Source organism: Rhinatrema bivittatum, chromosome 5, assembly GCF_901001135.1.
Source record: "Rhinatrema bivittatum chromosome 5, aRhiBiv1.1, whole genome shotgun sequence".
Taxonomy (NCBI): Eukaryota; Metazoa; Chordata; class Amphibia; order Gymnophiona; family Rhinatrematidae; genus Rhinatrema; species Rhinatrema bivittatum.
The window spans coordinates 116,405,096-116,430,510 of record NC_042619.1 but is presented as its reverse complement, the minus strand read 5'-3'; the positions used below and the strand labels follow the sequence as shown (position 1 = coordinate 116,430,510).

Sequence of the window (25,415 nt, the reverse complement as noted above, 5' to 3'; positions counted from 1 at the left end):
GAGGGGTTTTGATGACCTAGAGATAGACTGGGCAAACGGGTGGACTAAGTTGGCAAACTGGTTATTTCCTTCACGCTCACGTTTTAAAATTTGCTCACTTGCGCATGTAAAAGCCAAGTCCTAAGGAAAGATATGTGAAAAATGTTTCCTCATGTAATCACTTAAAATTAGGAGCACACATTTGCGAGCAAAGCATATTTTATATTTTACGCGTATACTTGTATGTGTGCTCGCGCCCCAATCGCAAATATGTGGATGCGCATGCATTCGTTTTAAAGTTACCATCCCTGTTTGCACCTGAGATAATGGAGGAGGAGTACGGAAAACAATCTGCTTTCCTGGCTCATCTATCTGGATCCCATATCCTTGTATCTTTGCATGTTGTTATCTACAGAAAATGAGAACTAATTAATATGCTATGAGTAATGCTAGTGATTGCCATCTTAAAGAAAATTATCAGTAGCAATTCATTAAATGTCACTTCATCATCCTCATCATTGTTTATAACATGCTTTTCCACCATGAGAGTTCAAAGCGAGATACAATTAGTTAAGAAATAATCAGATACAATGGGCCAAACAAGGCAAGTATCAGAACAGTTCACTGGCAATGAAAATAGGGGAATTACAGAGTGGGAAGTTTTCAGTAGATCTAAAGTTCTACAGATGTCAGGTGTCTTAAGTGTAGGTTTCCACAGGGTTTTACATTAATGGCTAACACCAAATAATGCCTCAAACAGCCAATCTGCAGGAAGAAATACAGGCAGAATAGAAAACATAACGAGAAAAATCATTTATTTGTTTTAAGTGTGGTAAAACTATCAGAAAGGCAAAGAGAACTTATGCAAAACAAGAAAATCAGGAAATGAAACAGTCAAAGTTCAGTTACAGAATATGGGAAAAGCTTTCTAAATAAAGCAAACCTCACCACTTTCCAGGAAAACTAAACCACACTCATTAGAGAAACCATTCACATGTTCTGAATATGATAATGATGTCATAGGCATAGGAATAGTGGGCAATATGGCAGTCCCTGATGAGTTCACACAAGGGGGCCATTAAATATTGAATAGTGTGGCTGATAGGATGGAACCTTGAGTACTGCTCAGGAAAGTGAGTGGGATGTGGAGAAAATTGTTCCCATAGTAACAATGTGGATGCAGTCTTGGAGAAAAGATGAGAACCAGCTGAGCACTGGGCCAGGCAATCCTATATCATGCAGTTGGGCATGACGGAAATTGTGGTCTACCATGTTGAATGCTGCTGAGAAGTCCAGGAGAATGAGCAAGGCTGCGATCCCCTACTCAAGAGAGATTTGGAGTTCACCATTCTTCTTAGTGTGGTTTCAGTATTGTAGTATGGTCTAAAGCCTGACTGGAAAGGGTTAAAGGTGTTTGTAGTGTGCAAATGATCAATATCTGTGATAGAAATACTTTTTCTATGACTTTACTTAGGAAGAGAAGGTTCGACACAGGATGGTAGTTCATGTCATTGGGGTCAACATTAGCCTTCTGTGGGTCTCACAGTTATTCTTTTTGGGCCAACTGGTAGTTGGGGTTTCTGCTAGTGCAGCATTAGTTATGGCCTGGGTATGGTGGAGCAATCTGCGTTTAGCCGGCTTAGTAAACTGGGGGGGGGGGGGGGGCAGGAACCATCTAAGTAGGTCTGAGTTCAGGTCTTCTACTGATAACACCTTTTAACCAATCCAGATATCCGAAAGAATGCACTTTTCAGCAGTTTTTGCATAGTTTTAAAAAGCCCTTAGCTCAAACACTAAATTTGCAAGAACACAGACTTTTTTTAATATAAGGAGTCCATTTTAAAATATTAATTGTAATACAGACTGCATGTAAGTGCACACTCCTTTTTGCTTTCTGTTTAACCACGTTTTATATTTCTCAGTTCCACAAAATGCCCCTTCTACAAAGTTCCATGTCCACTTATATGTTCTCTTAAACTTAAAGGGGGGAGGGCCCTACTTAGGTGTAATTTTCAAAGGGACAGCAAGTGCAGACTCTACACTTGCTATTTTTTATTTAAACACTTTATTTATAAGCCAAATAAAATATATTGAGCAGTGCAGACAAGATTTAGAAAATCAAACATAATATATAAAAACCACAATATTATACGGATGGAGAGCAAAGGTCCAAAAACCTATCCCAAACTGAATTATATTTAGAACTTTTCCCTTTAAGAATGTAGGTTACTTTCTCTATACAAGCAATTTTAAATAACTGAGAATGCTAATTAGCACTAGAAGGCACGCTTTCCCAAAATTTAGTAATGATGAATCTGGCAGCTGAGAAATTAAATTCCTTGAGATAAGCAGCATGGAATCTATCACCTTTTGGAATTTTGCCAGGTAGTTGTGACCTGGATTGACCAATTTTGGAAACAGGATACTGGGCTTGATGGACCTTTGGTCTGACCCAGTATGGCAAAAGTTATGTTTTTATATGATACACATAAATCAGCCCAATAACCCAAAAGCCCAAAGCTCAGGAGAGAGGTGGATAATGAAACCCACAGCTCCTAAGATTTCAGAAAAAAATCAGACCCAAAACTTTTCATAGGAGAGTAGGTCCATCAAAGGAGAGCCATGAAGTCCACCACCTCCCCAACACATGGAGCTGGATGAAGGGTTAAAGTTATGAAAATGTTTCGGAAAGCTATCTGTATAGTGAAGAACTCTAATCACGAGGGCCAAACATCTCACCTGCTTTTTGTGTGGCTGAAGTTTCAATCAAATATGAGCAGTATGTTGTTTTCCTTCCCTCATGTAAACTCACCTCTGGGAACGCCTCCCTGCAGTCCAGTTGGAAATGCACGTGCTATGGAAGTCCACGTGCACTTCAGCCAGATTGAAGGAGGGTAAGTCACTGTGTTTATGCAGGTAAACAGCTTTGAACAATCCTGCCTTAGTGACAGAGAGACTGAAAAGCTGTTCATCGGTCTACAGGAGATATATATGTGGAATATGAGACTCCTAGTGGCATACTCTCTCCAGAAAACTCTCAACCACAACCATATATATATATATATATATATATATATATATGTATAGTATATTATGAGAGCATGTGAGGCCAGCACTAATTGTTTTCGCCTTCGCCGCTGCCCACGTTGACAAAGGCTGGATGCCTGATCTTCATGACTGTGTATTTCAGAGAGTACCACAAACCTCGCCAGGTTAACCAAACCACGCCATTGTCATACGTTCCAGTGTAGTTTCCGTTTTTGTAATATACTCCATTCAGATTAGCTGCATGACACCTGAAAAAGCCGAAGGGAAGGGAATAGGGTATAACTTAAGATTTTGCAGAAAAAAAATCATCAATTTTTTTTTAAAACTCAGATGTTTCTTCGAAGTCCTTACTAGTCAGGGGTCCATGTTGCATGGCGATGCTGACCCTGTTGTTAATTCTGTTGTTCTTGTTATTTTATATTTGGTATTTGCTGATTTATATTTGTACTGCTGTTATATTTGTGTTTCTTACTGTAGGTTGCTATGGACATCTCCCTGATTTTGCAACTAATCAAATTAGAACAATAAATAAGTAAAGACAGACTAGATGTGTCGTGATACTCAATAGCTGAAAGGTGAAGTGTAAGTCTCAGCTGAGGCAGGAACCCTCTGAAACATTGCATGGTACAGTATAAAAAGAGTGCATTTTTTCTTTTCTTTGCTTGGCAATTTCCTCCTGTTCCGATGGTCTTTCATGACCAACTATCTGGGGTTTATCCCCTATTTTATATCCCTTGCCAAACCCATTGAGCCCACTCATTACAGCGACAATCCTCAGCAGGGGTCACACACCACAGCTCACTCTGGATCCTTGCAAGCCTAAGTCTGGCCACTGTGTGTAGCTGTTGCATGAGGAGTGGGTCTCCCCCCTTCCCTTCCTCCCAGGACAGTGTCAACTGTCCCTGCAGCATCCCCAGCCTCAGCCAACCTGGGCAATGGATGACCTGAACAGGGAATGGAATTCAGGTCCCTTTGCATGGGTCTCTCTGCTTGCCACTGAGCGGTAAATGGACTGGGTATGGCTCATTGAACATCACAGCTGCATAAATGCATCTAAAATGACAGCACCAGTAGTGAGACATTGCCTTGATAAGAAGCATGACTTTGGAAATCTGAAATGGGCTATCCTTTACGTAATACATGAGCCACCAAGGGGAGGCAATGTTTCAGCGTTGCTGAATCGCCATGAACAATATGGCGATTCAGGAACACAGGGGTTCCAAATGGTTTAAATGAATCATTAGAAAGGTACACTATTAGGTGAATTTTCAAAGAAGTTATGCATGTAAAACCGGACGCTCAATTTTGCCGGCGTCCGGTTTCTGAGCCCGTGGCTGTCAGCGGGCTGGAGAACCGACGCCGGCAAAATTGAGTGTCGGCTGTCAAACGCACTGACAGCTGCCGCTCCGGGCTAAAAGGAGGCGCTATGGACGCGCTAGTGTCCCTAGTGCCTCCTTTTCCCCATTTCTACCGCACCACCTAATTTGAATACTGAATCGCGCGCACCGGCGAGGAGCCGGTGCGCGCGCCGGGAGAGCGGGTGTTCGTCCACTCTCCCGCAGACTTTACTGAATCGGCCTGTAAGTTTGCTATGTGAGGTATATAAATATTAAATGAAACAAAATGAAATTTTAATGTGCAAGGCATCCAAAGCAGAAGTAAAGTGAAGCGGCAGAGGGCCTTGACCCACGCCAGGTTGCATCAGTATTTACATTCACATCATGCCTCAAAATGGCCGTGCCCTGCCCAGACCATGCCCATGCTCCGCCCCTTTCTGAAAACTTTCTAGATGTGGGCACTGTGGGAGATGAACGAGTATCTCGGCGGCTTTTAAAATCTGCTCGGTGCATGCGAGCCTGACTTCTTCATGCATCCCCTAATTAATACAGGCGTTGGGCTTTTAAAATTCGCCTCGCAGTGTACAGGCAGTGTCTTTGGCGATATGAAGATCATTGCCTGAGATAAAGTGGAAAAAAAGCCACACATACAAATAAAGCTTCTTCGTATCTTCAGAAACATCCTTTTTTTAATTAAGGTTTTCTAACCTTTGATATCCCTCCCGACGCAGCCTTCGGGCAAAACACAGGACCATGTTGGGGGACCCACTGCTATGGTTGGTGACATTGTTTCTAATGAGAAGCTCTAAATAAAGCACTTGCGAAATTGATTGCTTGAAAGGATTTTTGAAGGACAGTCAAAAATATATTCTTGGCCTACACACTTTTTCCTTTGTCGATATGAAGGTCATGCCATTATATGGAATATATATCTAATTTCTGCATACTATAAAGTGGATCTTTTTTAGAATTATGGTTATACAGTTTCACTCCCGAGGTTGATTGATTCAAAGTGTTGTTACACTGTACTTCATACAGAGATATCTCTGACTTCTCACAATGGTAAGAAAACACCAACACACCATGGCCGCTGTAAGAACCTGTCAAGGCCTGATCTTTGTCAATGGATTTTGTGCAATACAAGTGTGCAACACGAAACAGTTCCCACGTGTACCTGTTAAACCACCAGCCACACATGTTCTCTTTGGCGCAGCTGCCCGTGATGAACCGGTCGTGATCCTTGTCCCATGTGCTGAACTGCATCCCATTGACAGAGGCCGACCATTGCTCCTCTGTGTTGCTTCCACCAGACAGAGCATCACCAGCATTCCCAGAGTATGTACTGACCCAGAGTCTATAATTATCCTACAGGACAATAGTCAGACAGAATATTAATGCAATGCAAATAGTTGTGTACATGTACTCACACACCCCCTTCATTATGCTACATAGGTTTTCTCTCAGCTTAAGCAGTGCTCAAAGTTTGCACGTTAAAATAATCAAAGCAGAATATAAAATAAATTAAAAATAAAAATTAATGTAAAAATTAATCACTAGCTTAGTAAAGGCATCAACCCCTACCCAAATACTATGTTGGTTTCCTTCATCCTATTACCACAGCATTGAAATTTGACAAAGGACAGTTTGGACCAGCACCAGAACCTGGGGATTTTCCTTGTTATTGCCCTGTCTTGTACCCTGTAATTTTATTTTATGGTTATTATCACTGTTATGAATTTTTGTCTCTATTTTTCCTTTTATTGTAACACATTTATTAATTTGGCAACTTGTGTACAAATTGACATGCCAATAAAGTTTTCTGAATTAGAATCTGACATTCCCCCTTAATTGGTGTCCTAATATGGAAACTGGAATGTGAGTTTTATCCTAGTGGCATCTTAACTTGCAGAGTTTTTAATACTAATTACAGTAACCAGTAATGTTCAACACGATTATTTTTCTACATACAGCATTAGAATGGGGGATTACTTTGTGGAACAGTAAACGAGTAATTAGGTTATTTTATTGAGACAAATGGAATATAGATTATTTTTAGTGTATTTGGGACCATTGTGATTTGGTTTATATTTTATTATTTAGGGAGATAATTTTCAAAAGGAGTGACATACATAAACTCCAGATTATGTGGGTAAATTGGCTTTTGAAAATCATACATGCAGTTTTGTAGGAAAAAAATATGTGTGTAACTAGATATCATAAGAACATAAGATATGCCATGCTGGGTCAGACCAAGGTTCAATGGACCCAGAATCCTGTATCTGACAGTGGCCATCTCTCAAATGGGCCATGGTGGGACGATCCCTGCGGCACCCTCTGATGAGGTCATCCAGTCCGGCTATTTAAGAGCCCTTCAGATGCCTCACCTGTGCCTCAGCAACAGGTCCCCTGGCACCCTTGTGTCACACTGCATGTTGCTTCATGAGAGCTTGCCTTGCCTGTACCTGCCTCATTCTTCTTGTCTGGTTGTCCTGTCTTGTCCCTTATTCTCTTGGCTTTACTTCCTAGACTTCAACCCTGAACAGGACCCGGACCTTCCTTGATTGCTGGCTGGATCTGACCCTTCCTTTGGATCCGACCTTGCTCTGCCTGCTGCTTGCCCCGGCCTCTGACCTGTTCTCCATCTTTGCTGTCTGCTGCCTGCCCTGACCTATGCTCAGCCTTGGACTATCGCTTTGGACTATCCTAGGGACCTACCTAAGTCCTGCCGGCTGCCAGAACCCAAGAGCTCAACCTGCGGGGAAGGCAGCTGGTATCGCCAATTCTGCCACAGGGCTTCTCTGCCAGCTGCCGGGGTGGGTGTAGTAGGTTTGTTCACTAGGCAGTGCCAACCACCCCTCAGCAATGAGAGTCCACTCTTCCAGACAGCATTACAACAAGAAGCTGGAACTTGACATAAGTACCAGATAAAATGGTAGAAGCTATTGTTAAAAATTAAATTACTGGCCATGTGTATAGACATGGTCTAATGGGGAAGAGCCAAGGGAAAGCTTGCCTTACTAATATACTACATTTTTTTTAAGGTGCTAATAAACATGTGGAAATGAGTAAGCTGGTTGATACAGTGTATTCTGATATTCAGAAGGCATTTGACAACGTCTCTCATGCGAGATTCTTCAGGAAATTCAAATGTATTGGGATAGAAGACTGTGTTCTTGTGGACTGGTAACTGGTTAAACAGACAGGAAACAGAGAGGTCTAAATGATTGTTGTTATTATTATTATATTTATGGTTAATTTCCCAGTGGTGAATGGTTGTTAGTAGAATAGCACAGGGATTGGTACTGGGACGAGTGTTGTTTACCTTAATCATAAATGATCTGGAAAAGAGAACAACGAGTAAGGTGATCAGATTTCCAGATGACACAAAATTATTCAAAGTTGTTAAAACATGAGTAGATTGAGAGAAACTGTAGAAGAACCTTTCGGGACTAGAGATGTAGGGCCGGATTTTAAAAGGTACCCTCGGGCATACATTTGTGTGCGCAACCCGGTGCGCACAAATGTACGCACGATTTTATAACATGCGCACGCAGCTGCGTGCATGTTATAAAATCCAGGGTTGGCATGCGCAAGGGGGTGCACAATTGTGTAACTTGCGTGCGCCGAGCCGTGCAGCCTTCCTCCGTTCCCGCCGAGGCCGCTCCAAAATCGGTAACAAATTCCACAGCTTTATTGTGCATTGAGTGAAAAAATACTATCTCCATTTGTTTCAAATCTGATGTTAGTTTCATTGAGTGTCCCCTAATCTTAGTACTATTTGAAAGGGATAATAGCCATCCCCTATTGGCCTGTTCTTAAGGACCTTCATTTTCAGTTTTTATTTTATTTTGCCTAGGATTTTCAATGTTATAATAAAAAAGAATGACTTCAATATAACACACAGGATTAAAATCAGTGAAAAGTCATTTTTCCACTGATTTCTTTTTTGTTTTAACATTGAAATTCCCAGGTGACGATAAAATAAAATCTGAAAACGAAGCTCCCTCTGCTGTTCTACACTATCCATGATTTTACAAATCTATATGGGATCTCTTCTCAGTTGCCTCCTCTCCAAACTGAAAAGCCCTAACCTTTTTAACCTTTCTTCATAAGGAACAGATGCATGCATACCCTTTTTCATTTTGTTACCCCTCTCTGCATCTTTTCTAGTTCAGCTTTATCTTTTATGAGAAAGTATTTTTTCACTCAAAGCACAATAAAGCTGTGGAATTTGTTACCAGAGTACATGGCAAGGCATTTAGAATAGCTGGATTTAAAAGGATTTCAACAAGTTCCTGGATGAAAAGTCAATGAACCATTATTAGATAGATTTGGGAAAGCCACCGTTTATCCCTGGGAGTGAGCAACAAGGAAAGGATCTACTCTTTGGATCTGCCAGGTGCTTGTGATCTCATTTGGCTACTTTAAGAGACAAGATACTGAGCTTGGTGGACCATTGGTCTGACTCAGCATGACATATTTTATGTTCTTATGTTTTTATGTAATATTTATTGTGCTGGTATTTATTTAAGTATTACATTTATGGATCACATTCAAAATCTCAATGGCTTGAGTAGATTCTGGAAAAATGAGTAACAAATTAAAAAAATTTTTTTTCTAGATCCATTACAGATTATGCTACCATTTATTTGCCCACCATAAGAATGATCTTATTCTTTCAAGAACACACAGGTCCTGCATTCAGTAGATTTATGTAAAAATATTAACTCATCTTATTTTGTTGAAAAATGAAGGCTATACTGTACCACTTTTAAGAAGTTGTATTTTGATTGGTTCAGCATTTATCCAATCAGAAGCCATTTTATTCACTAATGTGCAGTTTATTGTAACGGTCCTTTACAGTTAACTTTTGGTATGTTGAAGGGCTTATATATCTTTTGTTTTGGCCAAAATCAAGTTTATTTCTTAATCTAATTGAATGTAAGTGGTTTGAATTGGTGTAATAGAAATTTTGCATTTCAAAGTTATGAAAGCAAGCTTTCTTTATTTAAAAAATTTCAGTTATATTTTATAGCACTGTACCAAAATTCTGCAATAATCTAGGATTTGGGGATATTTCAACAGCAACAATATAAAATATTAGAGATCCTTATAAGGGATACCCAGATAGCCATGAAATCCCGTTCTTGCAGCTTTGCTCAATTATAGTTGCGCATTTCTAAAATTAATCCCACTTATAACCCACCTGGTTTAGTTTTTCCCAATGATGGTTCCATTATTTTAACTTAAAGTCTTATGTTTTGTGTTTGTGTCATGTATGTCTATCATGCTTAGAGTGTAAGCTCTGAGAAGTAGGAACTATCCATTACATGTCTCTGTAGAGCACTGATATGATCCCTCTTAAAAGCCTATTTAAATGTCCTAGGAATTTCTAAATTTATTTTACAATAAGATGAGATCCAAATTGGTGGAAGAACTAAGCAATATAATTATATAACTACCAAAGAGAAAACAGACAAGACTTCATTGGCCAGTGGGCTGGTGGGCAGATTTTAATAATACAAGTATGGGATTAATTCCCACAACTTGAGGCCAGAAGGGAGGCCATGGTAGCCAGCTATCTATCTATCTATCTATCTATCTATCTATCTATCTATCTATCTATTTATTTATTTATTTATTTATTTAAGGTCTCTTTTATACCGACATCCGTTGACACATCGCATCGGTTTACAAAAAACAAAAACTTTTGGGCGGAGCCCTTACATATAACAGCGAAAAAAGATTAACCTTTGGGCGGAGCCCTTACATATAACCCTATTGGGAAAGTCCAGGAAAATATAATAATACTAATCACTGGTTAAACAGAGGATATGTGGAATTATGAGACTTTTGCAAAAGACAAGTGCTCTGTTGTGATGTGGTGGTGAGAAATGTCTCCAAAATAGTTCATGTTATAAATATCTTTCCTGAAACTTCATTCTATTCCATTCCACTGGAATAGGATAGAATGAAAGGAAAGACCATGGCACAGGTCAGCTCCCATGATCTTCCATGAAAAGAAAAGAAAAAATATGTTTCCTCCCATAGGAAATAATGGAAACTCCAGAGCTTCAACGGAGGCCGGCCAGCCAGATTTTCCCTCTCCTCTGAGCAAGGTACAGGGCTCAGGAAGGCGAACAAAAGTTGCATATCTAGATAGGTGCATAACTCTTTGAGGACAGGACCAGATGTGGAATGCAAGCCCGGTGATGGAGAGCGTAGGCCGGCTCCGCCTCCTGCAAGCTCTGAATGTCTTTTGTTTTCTGGCTCTTCCAAATTACTTTTTGACTCTTCCAAAATAGCTACAGCAGCAAATATTCTAGGCTGTTGTTCGCCTGAGGAATGAACTGATCCTTTTATTCAGGAGTTGGAAACAATAACATAAACGATCATAAACCTTCTTTGTGTAGAAGCCACAAAAAAACATTTGAGGATATCAGAGACAGGCAAACACCTAAAACACGGTTTTGCTTCTTACTTGCTCATCCTTTATGCGAAAGGTTTCGTAGATCGCTTGTCTCGTTTCCCCCTGCCAGTCCATCAGGTCAATCTGCAGCAACATCTCGTCTGCATGTAAGGCAGTATTTGGTTATAATACAGCAGGACATGTGGACTGCAAGGGCTTTCATGCAAGTGTTCTAGAAACAAGTATTTTAAAAAAACACACCACCTGCTAAGAAAGACCCTATTCCTTACCCCTGCTCAGTAGATCCAGAATGTGATCATTGCCCAGCCAGTATTCATCATTCTTGCCTTTGTACAAGCCAAATCCAAGCTTGTAATCTGCCCATTTCCTGCAACGTCCAAAATTACAACACTCAATGTATACTCAAGTCAGAAATGATAGATTTATTATAGTTATAGATTGCTATTAAAATTATTTCATCACCAATGTATCATATATATATATATATGGCATATATTGCTATATTTCTAACATCCAGATATCTTAACCATGTTGGTTAAGATATATATATATATATATACATATCTTATACTCCAAAGTTAGTTCTATGTAAGTTGATAAGATGGCCTCTAAGCCCTGTTATTCTGTAACTCGCTTTGAGTTCACTTGCTGGAAGAGCATGTAATAAATAGACGATGACGCTGATGCTAAGCCAGATTAAATAAATAAATAAATAGACATTAAAAAAAAATACCTCCCACCATGCACTTTATATTATCCAAAAGGCTTATAATCTCAATTAGCTGTCACCCATTGGCATTCACCCTGTAACAGTAGCCCTCCCTCCAGCCTGACCTCCCGGGACTCTCATTCCTCCTTCACCCCCAGGTCACTGGCCCAACCCAAGGACTCTTAGTCCTTCCCCTTTTCCTCTTCCTACCTTTCAATGTCTGGGTGTCCCTCTGCCTGCCTCTGGTACCAGAGCCCCAGGCATCTCTCCACCTCCCTCTGGTCCCACAGACCCGCAGCTTTGCGCTCTTTGCAAAGTACATGTGTGTAGCAGCATACAGTGCTCCCTCATAGCCAGAGCCATACCAGCATAGTCCCTAACAAATAGATGCCACTACGCTACCTAAGCATACTATATAGATATGCATATAAAGACATGTCTATATACAGAACAAATTGTTTTTTTCAAGTAATTACAAAAGAATTAAGTGCTCCTTTCATGGCTTAACTGAAAGCAGACATGTCCAAAATAATATTTACAAGCTGCTTGACATTGATTGGTATCCGATTGATTCCTGTGTGTGTGTGTGTATGTGATGTCTTTTACATAGCTCCCTTCAGGGGGTCATGGGAATCACAAAGGCACAGTTTAAAGTCTTGCAAATATAAAAATGTAGTAAGACCAATGCTTGAAATTGACAGCGGATACAAGTTGCCACGTTCCATGAACACAGTGAAAGTTATATGCAGCATGCAAAGAGTAAAGGTTTCTTTGGAAATCAAATATTTTAGCCTATCTACAAGAAACTGGATATCTTGTATGATTGACCATGGGGTCACGAGGCTCTTCTTTTCTCACAACATTGGTTCCTGGCCACTTTAGACCCAAAGAATTATTCCAAAATTATTCATACAGCCATTGAAGACAAGATATCAAACTTACATCGCAGGATGTATTTTATATCCTAGCATTCTTCAAAGACAGCTTATGATCTTACCTATTGAAATTCACTTTTCCATTACTGCGCCGTTGTATCACTGTCCACCCCCCTCCATCAGACATGTCACAGTACACAAGAAATGCTTCTTTCTCGGGCCGGGGTCTGATCCGAAAGTAGCCGCTTCTGGTTCGTCCTCTGTCAAACACCGCAGAACAATCTAAACCAAACTTCAGTGCTCAGTAAACCAGCACCATTAATGTGAACTCTAGCAAATCTAAGCAGAACTGCAGTGCTCCGTACACCAGCACAGCTAATGCTCTTGCTCTCCAGCACATCTAACCTTGGACTACAAGAGGGTTGAAAAGTCAGGTATTGTAGTTACAGCTATAAAACCATCAGAGACAGTTGGGCTGGAACCAAACCCAATCGTGAAATCTTTTCAGGCTGCAGTGAGCAGGTGCAGCCTACACTGGATGAGAGTTCCAAGTGATGCATTGCCCATTGGTGTCTGATAGAACTGTGGATGTTACTGTTAATCATATCAGAGCGCAAGTACCAAAAAATGTAATGAGACATATGCAGCTAACTCATGTTGCTGCTGTACAAGGGATCAACAAAAGCCTCTTTCCCAGGAATTTCAATAAAATGAGATCAAACTTGGTGGAAGACCTAAGCAATATGATTACATTACTACAGAAAATAGAATACTGACAAGACTCCATTGACCAGAGGGGCTGATGTGCAAATTTCTACCAGATACTTCTCAAGAAGAAAAGCAAAGACCCTGATTTACACAATTATGCGGCAAAAAATGTTCTTTAAAGCAGGCCCTTTATTATGTGGCTGAAAGACCATCGAGGGCCAGATTATCAAAATGTTCTCCCAGTGCAACAATTACTGGCATTTTTCCCATTGAAAATATTAGAATATTTTCATTGATGAATCTGAAGTCATTTTTCACTGAAGCAAAATTTGAATATTTCTGGCTCAAAATATTTTAGTGTGGTCCTATTTTTATTGGAGTTATTTCACCTATTTTGCAGCTAGGAGCTATCTGGAAATGAACAGCTATTCAGGCCAGCTGGCGAATACAAATATTTGCAATTGACACCTAAAACAGGGACTGTTTGGGTGACTAAATTGAGCTGAGCTGAGCTGCCTCAATCCGAGCTACAAATACATTAACCATTTTATTTCCCTATCATTTGGCCTTATAATTCTTTTTTTTGATATGAAAAGTCACTCTTGAAATGTCAGTCCCTAATAGAAAAAGATAAGGAAGCATCAATGAGCATGCGCAGGCCATGATGTCAGTGCAATCTAAGGGCAAGAAGCCTAAGATACCTGCCTGCACGTCATTCTCCACATTTCTTTATTTGCGTACTTTCTCCAACACTTATTCACCCTGGTCCCATAAGAAGCAATGGGGAAAATAACATTTAAACATCGTAGAAATTTTTCTTACGGTCACCAAAAGCACAGCAAATTCTGTGGCAAGTTGCTGATCACTAGGAAATGCTGGCAGGTAAGGTCAGCATGCATACAAAAGACTACAAGCACATTTCTTAACATCCACACAATCATTAGTCTGCGTCCTTCCATCACTGCATCATCTAACCTGCATCCGAAGCACTCGTGCCAGCATACAGGGCTGCTGCCTTCAGGTATCTCACTCCTGCAATCACTCTCACACCTTCTACAACCCAGCCAGCACTCAGAATGGAAGGTTAAGTGTCATCCAGCCCTGGGTGCTCTGCATACCATCTGCTCGTACAGCTCTCAACAGGGAAGAATGTTATTACTCTAGAAGTCAAGCATCCCATGCAGTAACCAGTTAATACATATGCAGCTCCTATGCAGTCTGTGGCCAATGCCTTTTTTAAATTCTTCTCTCAAGCTCACTTTTTACATCCCCCAAAGAACACAGCACACCTCTCAGCCAGAATAAACAGGCATGGTCCTCTTAAATGCTGGTAATGTGCCGCCCTAGTGGTGGTGCTGGACAAAATATATAAGGCAGGTGTCACATGCATATCCTCAGTGTATGACTGAGAATGGCAACCTGCAGTGCTGCCCCAAACCAATGGCCACCCATTGTCCTCCAGCTGGCCCTGCAGGATCAATATGGCCAGCAGAAATCTGGCTTGTGTTGGGCATCCTTCCTAAATTCTCTTACTTCTTAACATTTAGGGCATCTCTTCTGTTTGTTTAGAATTGTTTTGGTATGACGAGTGATGGAAGAGTGAAAATATATGAGGGAAAAAAATCAATATACTGAGCACAGAACTGGGTATGTCCAGCACTGGTCTATTTAAGGCTGAGGTACTTAACCTTCATCATACACTAAGAGCAACATTCAAATGTTTGTTTCCTTCCATCACTAACTGGTAAGGGTTAGCACCGTGTAGCTCAGCAATATTCTTAAAACTTAGTGGTGTAAAAAAGCCTCAAGGACAGCATGCAGGACTTTTCTTCCTGCAAGGCTGCCTAAATCTTTGAATATTTGCCGGCTTCCCAGGTTGTTGCTATGACTTCTGGGATGCTGCCCTGATGTCAGGAGGAGGGACCAGAGGGACCATGAAAAAGAGGCGCCCAGCGGTTTGGTAGCGATGTGCAGAACTTTGCTTCCCGCAAGACTGCCTGAATCTTTGAATATCTGCCGGCTTCCCGGGTTGTTGATGCGTCATCTGAGTTGCTACCCTAAAGTCATGTCAGGAGGCGGCACTGGAGGGACCATCGAAAAGAGGTGCCTAGCGGTGTGCCACCATCAGTGTGCCCAGCTGAAGCCACACAACAAAGGGGTGCGCCCCTATAGTCTGATTTTTAGGCATCCTAACTCTGGCTGCCATTCCCTTTGGCCCATTGTTTTTCCATGACTTTTTTCTCTTTGGTATGGGTAAGAGGTGAGATCAGGTTAGGTCGGACCCTTTACCCACCTCTTCTCTGCAATGGATGTTGGGATCATCGGGAGCTAGCTCAGGTACACTCCTTGCTGGTGGCAAGATTGGAATGGTGTTGGACCAGCTTGAGGAGATACAAGCTTAAGTCCTCAGCACTGCATTCCTCCCTCTGTGCCAGTTTTTCTTGAGTCTTCTTTTTTGTTCAGAGGCCTTGCTGACCAGCCAATGGAATTATTACCTCAAACTTCGGTGGGTTCGATCTTGCACAGGCCTTCTAATATTAGCCTTAATGATGTTTGGAAGGACATAGTTCTTCTGGAGAAGACCGTAGGTAAAAGAATGGATGATTTTGACTCTTGTATGGACTTTTTAAAGGGGCAAGTTTCTGCTTCTCAAGTGAGTGTTGCCGATCATGAGAAGAGACTTTTAAATCTCGAAGCCCATGACTTATTGTCTCAAGAATTTAAAATGGCTTCTACTAGAGAGTCCCTGTATACACAGATATCTTGAATTGTTTGATAATAGATGGAAGTCTTTAAATCTTCAACTTTTAATTTTTCTTTATACATCTTTGATTAGTCTTTGGCACCTTGTAAGATAGCGTTTCCCAAACTGAACATTAGAGATATGTGCCTCTTTGTAAACCGTTGTGATGGTGCTCTACCAAACGACGGTATAGAAAAGACTTTAAATAAATAAATAAAAATGTGAGCTTATTGTAAAGTATTTCAAAGATGTTCTAAGTATCTCTGAAGAACATATGCCTTCTTTAACTGAGCATTATTATCTTGTTCCTAATAAGGCTTCGGGCCTAGGGATAATTCTGAGGTTTCTAAAGTATCTTCTGGGTCATTTAATTTGACTGATTTTCTTGAGCAGAAACTGAAGAACGGGCAACCCTTTTGATTACATGTTCAGATGAGAGTGAAAAAAATCTGATTATGAAACTATTTTTTTTCAAAAAGGGAAGCTCTTTTTATGGGTTATAAGATCCAAATATTCCCAGATGTCTCTAGGCAAACCTAGAATTGGAGAAAGACTTTTCTATAGTTAAGGGCTACTGTTCTTAGTCTGAGTAGAGAGTTTTTCTTTATTATCATTCTAATTGTTCTATAAAGTTGGATGGGAATAGAGTCATTTTTTTTAAACCTAATCAATTAAAAGCCTTATTGGATAGCAGAATAGCTTTAGAACCAGCCTCCTCTCCAGTGCTAAATTGATTAGTTGGTTTATCGCAATCATTATTTATTGTGTAGTCTTTTTGCTTTTCTTTTTTTTTTCTTTTTATAATGTTATTCCCATGGTCCTGCATCCCATTGTGGTTTTGCAATCAGACAGATGTGGATTATTGTTCTTATGTTTATGTATTATATAATATTCTGCACATTCTTTCTGGATTTCCATTAAGCTTTAGTGCATGATATGTATAATGAAAATGCATAAATAAAGAGTTTTAAAAAAGGCCCCAAGGACAACTCTAAAGACCCAGAGTGGTGAAACAATAAAACATTTTGCCACTAGAAGTAGTTAAAGATATAATGCTTATGGGCCCGATTTACTAAGTCTTTTTCCCATAGGCACAGAATAGGAGAAAAGCCTTACTAAATCAACCACAAAGTAAGCTAAATAAGCCTTACTAAATCAACCACAAAGTAAGCTAAATAAGACTGAAGAGGGAAAAGAGATTGGTGGATAAGACCATTTAACCATTTTCTATCCTCTTTTCTATTTTTCCTACTCCAAGTTTGGCAGTCAACTCCTGCACTCAGCTCCTGCACTCAGCTCCAGCAGTCAACTCCAGCATTCAGCTCCTGCACTCAGCTCCAGCATTCAGCATTCAGCTCCAGCAGTCAACTCCAGCATTCAGCTCCTGCACTCAGCTCCAGCATTCAGCTCCAGCATTCAACTCCTGCACTCAACTGCATTCAAATCCAGCACTCAACTCCAGCACTCAACCCCAGCATTGCGTCCAAACAGCATTCCAAGTGCCCTCATCTCAACCACTGTGCACACACCCGCCTGTACAGCCTCAATCTTCTGGGACCTCAGCCATGCTCATTTTCCCTATCCCAATCATCAAAAACCTCTACAACAACCGGATAAAACCAGCCAACCATTCAGTCTTCCAACACAAACGCCTGATACCAATAATGACAACCCCTCTCACCCAATTCCTCGGACTATCCTTATTCTCTCTAACACTCTTTAACGCTCAATCAATCTCAAAAAAAAACTCACATAATCAATGACTATCTCCAGGACACACAACCGGATATATGTGCTATGACCGAAACATGGTTGAAACCCACAGACCTACCTCTAATTAACCAACTACCCATTCACAGCTACGACATCTACTCCATACCCAGACCCAAAAAAAGAGGGGGAGGACTTTGCTTAGCTGCAAAGAAGGAGCTCAGACTAACCCTACAGACCACTATTCACTCCTCTCGACTGGAATTTGCCCTCTTCAGCTCTAAACAGCTCCAAATTTGTTTAATATATGCCCCTCCCGGTCTCCTGGATTCAGATCCATCACCACTCATTGAACTCATCGCCAAACACCTAAAAAATGACACCCCAGCTGTCATCCTAGGAGACTTTAACATTCACACAGACGTGATCCCTTTATCCGCTAATTGCGATATGCTACTATCTTCTTTTAAGGCTATGGGCTTCTCTCAAATTGTTAAAGGTCCCACACACAAAGCAGGGCACACTCTGGACCTTATATTCATCAACTCAGGCCTTTCACAATCTTCCCCACCACAATGCTCCCCTATCCCATGGTCAGATCACCTGATGATAACAACTAATCTCTGTATCAAGGACAACCCCATATCTCCAAACACCAAAACCACAATTCACTACAGGAACTCATGCTCTAGAGAGGACCTCACCTCTCTCCTATCTTCGGAACTCGCCAATCTTGACCTTTCAGACGCAGAAACAGCCACCTCGTCATGGCACAACATTACGAACAAGGTGGCAGAAAAACTTTGCCCCCAAAAAACCAAAGAGATCAACCCAGCCTGCAAAACCAAAAAACCATGGTTCACGCAGGAACTAAAAACCATCAAATTAGAATTGAGAAAAAAAGAACACGCATGGCGGAGGAATCCTTCCAACACTACACTGAATGAGTACAAAACCCTCATGCACAACTACAGAAACAACATCCTTCGCACAAAGAGAGATTTTTATGCCCACAAAATTCACAATTTTTCCTTTGATCCCAAAGCGCTGTTCACATATGTCTCAGAGCTCACAAAACCCACCTCACCAACTATCCCAGATGATCAAGCACAATCAAGATGCACAGAACTTGCTCAATTTTTTGAAAACAAAATTCTCAAGCTAATGGCCCCTCTGGCAACCAGTAACACAGTACCTCCTTCTATCATCACTCCTTCACGCAACCAGAACATAAACCTAGATTCATTCGAACCTATCTCCTCACTTGAAATAGAAATGACTCTCAAAAAGATGAAACCCTCCACTCACCCGACAGATTCCATCCCTTCTAAACTCCTACTCACCATTCCGAACATCATAGCGAAGCCCTTAGCAGAGATAATTAATAGCTCGCTAACCCAAGGACTAGTACCAGACATCCTGAAACTAGCCACCCTCAAACCTCTCCTCAAAAAACCCAACTTGGACCCTACAGACCCAGCTAATTTTCGCCCCATAGCTAACCTTCCATTTGTAGCCAAACTTATGGAGAGGATAGTCAACAAACAGTTATCTGAATACCTAGAAGAGCATAAAAATACTCACAACAGCCCAATTCGGATTCCGCAAAATCCCTTAGTACGGAATCCCTCCTAACCTCTCTAACTGACAGAGTCCTCGTAGGTCTGGAGAAAAAGACCCCATACCTCCTGATTCTCCTCGACCTATCAGCTGCGTTTGATACCGTAAAACACTCTATCCTGATCGACCGGCTCTCAGACATAGGCATCTCAGGATCAGCCCTGGAATGGTTCAGATCCTTCCTACACAATAGGACTTTCAAGGTCAGAATCAGCAACAAGGATTCCCTCCCGGTCAAATCCTCTTTCGGAGTTCCCCAAGGATCCTCTCTCTCCCCCACCCTCTTTAACATCTATCTTCTCCCCCTATGTCATCTACTCTCAAGTCTTAAGGTCACACACTTCATATACGCAGACGATGTTCAGATTCTGCTGCCAATCACTGACTCCATCTCCAGCACCATCAACTTCTGGAACAATTGTCTACAGTCCATAAACTCACTCCTATCTAGCCTTAACCTAGTACTTAATACGTCAAAAACAGAACTTTTGCTTATCACTCCAGATGAGAACCTTCAGCCTACCAACAACCTAACCTCACCACCAATGATCAATTCCACTCAAGTAAGAGACCTTGGGGTCACCTTAGACAAAAGGCTGAACCTCAAAGAATTTGTCAAGAACACAACGAAAGAATGCTATTATAAACTACATATTCTGAAAAAGCTGAAACCTCTCCTGCATTTTCAGGACTTCAGAACAGTCCTCCGAACAATACTATTTTCCAAAATCGATTACTGCAACTCTCTGCTTATAGACCTTCCAACCATAACCACAAAACCTCTACAAATGTTGCAGAACTCCGCCGCAAGGATTCTTACTAACACCAGCAGAAGTGAACACATAACACCCATACTAAAACACTTACACTGGCTCCCCATCAGATCCAGAATCATTTTCAAAGTGCTAACTATAACACACAAGAACATCCATTCACAAACGTCGCTAGATCTAAGCCTTCCACTTCGCCTACACGAGTCTTCACGACCAATCAGAAACAGATACTTAGGCACCTTACACGTACCTTCAGCCAAGTCCTCACTCAAGAAACGTGCATTCTCGACTGCCAGCCCCCTTCATTGGAATGCCCTCCCCACGGACATTCGCCTCGAAACGTGTACTCGAACATTCAAAAAGAAACTCAAGACCTGGCTCTTTACAAAAGCCTACACTTAAAGGTCTAGCTCAGAACCACATCCCAGAACTTGAATCATTCTCGCTTTTATAATCATATCAAACAACTCCTAATTTTATCCTTGGTCTCACAATTCCAAATCATTAAATATTTGAACATGCTACACCAATACCTCTTAATCCAGATGTAACCTTAGTTTTTGAAGTCTTCACTCCTATAGAAATAACCGCCAGTTCTTATTTACTTGACCCTATTCTGTAGACGTAAACTTTTCATGAAGACTGTAATCTGTAAACACCTGTATTTATTATAAGAACTTGTATTTACTATTTATATTTATTATTTAGCTATTAACATTGTTCTATTACCACTTGGTACTATTTCTCTCCTTCACCTCTAACTCTAAGTTCCTACTAAGTTAGCCATGTTATTTATACCCAATTGTTGGATGTAATTGTATATTTGTTTAATTGTTCAATCTGTTTGATGTAATTTTCTGTTCCTTGTTCCGTGTAAACCGAAGTGGTATGCACTAGTGCATGAACTCCGGTATATAAAAGCCTTTAAATAAAATAAATAAATGTAACTGTACCTTCTGTCACCACAGTTCTAGTTCTTTGTTCTTAAGTTCTATGTATTTTATTGCACCCCCATTCTATGTAAACCAGCAAGATATGTTTTCATGATTGCCGGTATATAAAAACTCTAAATAAATAAATAAATAAAATAAGAAGATATGACTATATGCTAGGAAAAAATGCTAATCCAATTATTCTGAATAAATTGCTGTGTTTGGTGAAGAGGAACATTTTTCACCCCTGAAGAATTGGCTACAGTGCTTTTTATTTTGTAATCTTCCCTTGAATTGAATAATTGGTCAATCAGAAGAAGACTGACTTGATGTAGTTCTAATCTTCTTTTAGGCTAACCATCTATGTAACTCCTGAACCACAAATCCTACACCTAACACTGATAAAAAGAGAATAAACTGGTTATAGTTTCAGCACTGAGTTACCCCTTTAATTGAGTTCAGAAACTCACCTTGGTCATAAACGATCAGGTTGCCACTAGTCGGAGGCAAGCGTGTTTCTTCCGGCCTGCTCCTGTTGAGGTTGCTCGAGAAGACGATGCTCTTCACTCTGTGATAGTTGTTGTTTAGAAGGTCTCTCAGTTGCAGGTCACCTAACAGATACAAATCCTGCAGTGCCTGTAGTTGCTTCTGTAGCTTAATGTTATCTATTCTGCAAATCTCTTCATTCTAGGAAGAAAAGTCAAAACAAAGAAAAGCAAGTAACTGACTGGAAAAAAGTTAAATTATCTTAAATCATGTGCCAGGAAGGGGAAGAGTGTCTTTTTGTCTTACATGGTAGAGGATTTTGCATAATCTAATCAAAAAGGATTTTCAGGATCTGAGGCATGGTGCATACTATCTACTTTTTTGTTTTGTGATGTACACAGGATTCCACAGGCCTTTCTGGCCTATCCTGACACTCAATTTGCAATTTATTTGCATCTGTAAAGTTTTCAAACAGCACTCTGATCAAGAGCCAGATCCCTCTTTTGAATACATTTCTTTTTAATGATTTAAAAAAGTATGCTTGAGTGATTGAGAGCTCACAGAGCACGTTAGTAAAGGTGTTTTATGGACAAAATCCATACCAAGATGATATGGGGAATTAAAACAAAGATTTACTGAAATATTGGGGGGGGGGGGGGGGGGGGGGGGCGAGATTTGGCTTGTCCCATCCAGGGCATTATTTTATAATAAGGGCCTCCCCCAAAAAATACACCATAATTATCTGTCATTAAAGAATGTGAAAGAGCTGCTTTTGACTCCTTAAGAAAACCCTTAATGGTGGCGTTCATTTGTTAATTGACAATGTCCCCGCAGCAACCAGTGAGGATGCCGCATTCTCATCCTGCTACTTCATTACAATCTACAGACAGAAGCAGCTATTTCCAGCCTTCAATAACATACATTATTTGCCAAACGGTCTCAGAATGATACCCACTGAAAGTCGGGATGCTGGAGAACAGAGGTTCATCAGAAGAAAGAGCAGCAGCAGTGGTGGGAGCCAAGGCATCAGGGCCGTCATTTCCTGCTCCCTGGAAGGAAAGATCCCAGTAGGGATTATTACCTAATGATAAGCCATCACATACAGTGTAGCAAGTTATCATGTCAAGCCTTGGAAGGATTCAGAAGGACATATACAATTCTCGTATCAAGAGAAACTCTAGCTCTACCGCTCAAGAGCTCACGGAGGAGTTAAGCAGACGCTTTAACCTCCATAAACATTCTCCAAATGATAATTGTGTTTCATTTATTAGTGTAGGCAGCTGAAAGGTTAAAAGTTCATGAAACCCTAAATCCCATGGGGCAAATTTTCAAAGGGTTACGTGCGTAACCCCGAAAACTTGCTCCTGCACACGCCGAGCCTATTTTGCATAGGCTTGGCGATGCACGCAAGCCCCGGGACGCGCGCATGTCCCGGGGCTTTGAAAAAGGGGTGGGAAGGGGGCGGGACCGAGGCCTCCGGCACAGCGGCCGTGCCAGGGGATGGCGTGCCGGCGGCTGGCCGGCGCGCGCAAGTTACGCCTGCCAGAGGCAGAGGCGTAACTAATGAAATAAAGGTGGGGGGGATTTACGTAGGGCTAGGGGGGTGGGTTAGATGGGGGAAGGGAGGGGAAGGTGGGGGGGAGCGTAAGTAAAGTTCCTTCCGAGGCCGCTCCGATTTCAGAGTGGACTCGGAGGGAACGGGGAAAGCCATTGGGGCTCTCCTAAGGCTCGGCGCACGTAAGGTGCACAAGTGAGCACCCCCTTGCACGCGCCAACCCTGGATTTCACAACATGCGCGCGGCTGTGCGTGCATGTTATAAAATCGGGTGTACATTTGTTCGCGCCGGGTAGCGCGCACAAATGTACCCCGTGCGCACAGGTTATAAAATCTGCCCCCATGTGTGCATATATTCTGGAAACTGCAGGGCTGTTAGAAAACAGAGAAAGCTGCTTGGGAATTTGTCAGAAGCCTGCAGGCTGGGAATTGTGAATCTGCTTGATTTCAGTCTTTTTACAATGTAAGCAGGATGAGTTTGGGTATCCATATCCATGTTTTGAATGTTAACGGTTGGAATCATCAAATTCTTTTCCCATAGTCCCAGCATGGAGGCAAAAAAAATCCTTCATAAGAATCAAGCCCTATCAGTGATTTTGGCAAAGGGGATTTGAATATATCACATCGTTTTGTTTGCGTGTACCTTTGCTTTTAATTAGTAGTAGAACCCTACGCTGGGGACCTAGAAAAACTGATACTTTTGGCAATGGCTATGTTAGTATTGCTGGCTATTTTAGATTATTATGGAGCTTTGTGGTTAGGAATGGGAAAGGCAGAGGGAACTAAGTAGGGGATCTTGTATGCTCATCTATCCAAGATGATGGAATACAAAGGAAAAAGACTGCCCTGGATATGGTAAAATATTGCAAGTGGTCACACTGTGTGGCTGGCAGCTGGCATGTATCCGTAGCAGTGTGGATAGAGTAAGGTGGGCAGACCTCATGAGTTGGTTGACCCTTTTCTGCCATCATCTACTGTGTTACTGTGCTGCTGTGAGAATGTTTATCTTTATAAAGTGTTTGTCTTGACGAAACAAAAAATATTGATATAGATGCACTGATGACACGGGAGGGCTAGATATGCTCTCTTTGTACAATATGCACACATATTGTACATGAAAATATTTATGCACTCAATTTAATCCAGTGTTTAATGCAAAAATAATATCTGTTGACATAAATATTATACCGGAACATTCTGGCACTATAGGACCCAAGCCAGTCTGCTTCCTCATACCAACTGGAGTTAGAGAAAAAGTTCTAAAGTATACAATGCCAACAGGATCATAGTTAAGAGAGGAAGTGCCCGGGGTAACATCAGCCTGCCTTCCAGTGATTAGTCTGAACAGAGTTGCTTAGGCAGAAAAGGAGCACACCCAATATATAATCAGTTGCCAATAATAGTACTGTAAATAGAAAAACCTACCTTGAATACATCTTTGCTCTTATTGTTAGAAAAGATATCCTCTATTCTATGCAACGGAGAGGCGCCTGCAGAAATCTGCTCTCAGTTTAGAAGAACCGAATATTGTTGTGTTCTAGCCTCCAGATGGTCCTCATTAGGGATTCATATAACGATTAATTTTTGTCCTGCTGCATAATCCTTGCAAAATGATTCTTGGAATTTTGTGCATGCAATTGTCATCCACACTCTTGTACTTTCTATCTGATGTTATTTAGTAAATAGGCCTGCTCGAGAGGCCTGGGGGAGCAAAAATGAGATCTATGTATCAGTTCTAATGTTGTCTAGAGCCAAACATTTCATACTTGGTACACATCCACACATATAAATCAATGGATTCATTTTGGCATTTACATCCATTTCTCAATGAAGCCAACTTTCCCTTTGTGGCCGTGCAGTTCACAATTCACTTTCTCTCACATTGGAAATGCATTTTAATTGGTGAGTACAGCTCATTTGAGGTAATGCTTTTAAATCGTAATCGGATTTGCATTTAAAACTAATTTGAAGAAAAGTGACATGAAGATTATGCTGCAGTTTGAGATTGAAATTTGGAACCCGGATGTGAGGTCTTTGTTCACATTTGTCTTGTTAAGTTATGCTATATTTATATATCGCCTTCCCTGAACAAAGTTCAACCCAGAGCGGTCTACAGCATGACTAGTATAACACATCATAATAAAATACATTCACAGCCAAAACATAAATCAAATGCCACCCTATTAATCCAGATCCTTAAAGAGTTCATAAATCAATAATTAATGATAGCCCACTCAGCCTTTCCCACATAAACTATTTTCTATATTGCACTGGTTGCCAGCGTAATATAGAATACAGTTTAAAGCACTAACCATTTACATAAAGTGCAACTTAATGAGATCTTGCATTCTTTTGCAGACAAGATAATGAAGTACAAACCTGCGTGTACATTATGCTCTGTAAATGTTAGTAGTGCCTACCATTAAAACCTGTAGACTCCAAGGGGCTGATACACTAAATCTGCGTGGAAACAGGCACTCAGGGTGAGCACCCACTTTCCTAACACACGT

General features: G+C 41.0%; 1 protein-coding gene across 1 annotated transcript; it reads right to left on the bottom strand.

Moving 5' to 3' along the window:
• Positions 1 to 207: 207 nt before the first annotated feature.
• LOC115092160 (fibrinogen-like protein 1) lies at positions 208 to 24,517 on the bottom strand. Its single transcript, XM_029602778.1, has 8 exons — positions 24,331 to 24,517; positions 22,306 to 22,399; positions 21,335 to 21,551; positions 12,501 to 12,660; positions 11,064 to 11,161; positions 10,846 to 10,934; positions 5,539 to 5,729; positions 208 to 3,275 (listed from the first exon to the last, which is right to left on the bottom strand). Exons 1-8 carry the CDS (start codon positions 24,339 to 24,341, stop codon positions 3,095 to 3,097), a joined length of 1,041 nt encoding a protein of 346 aa, XP_029458638.1. The 5' UTR covers positions 24,342 to 24,517; the 3' UTR covers positions 208 to 3,094.
• Between the last annotated feature and the right edge of the window lie 898 nt (positions 24,518 to 25,415).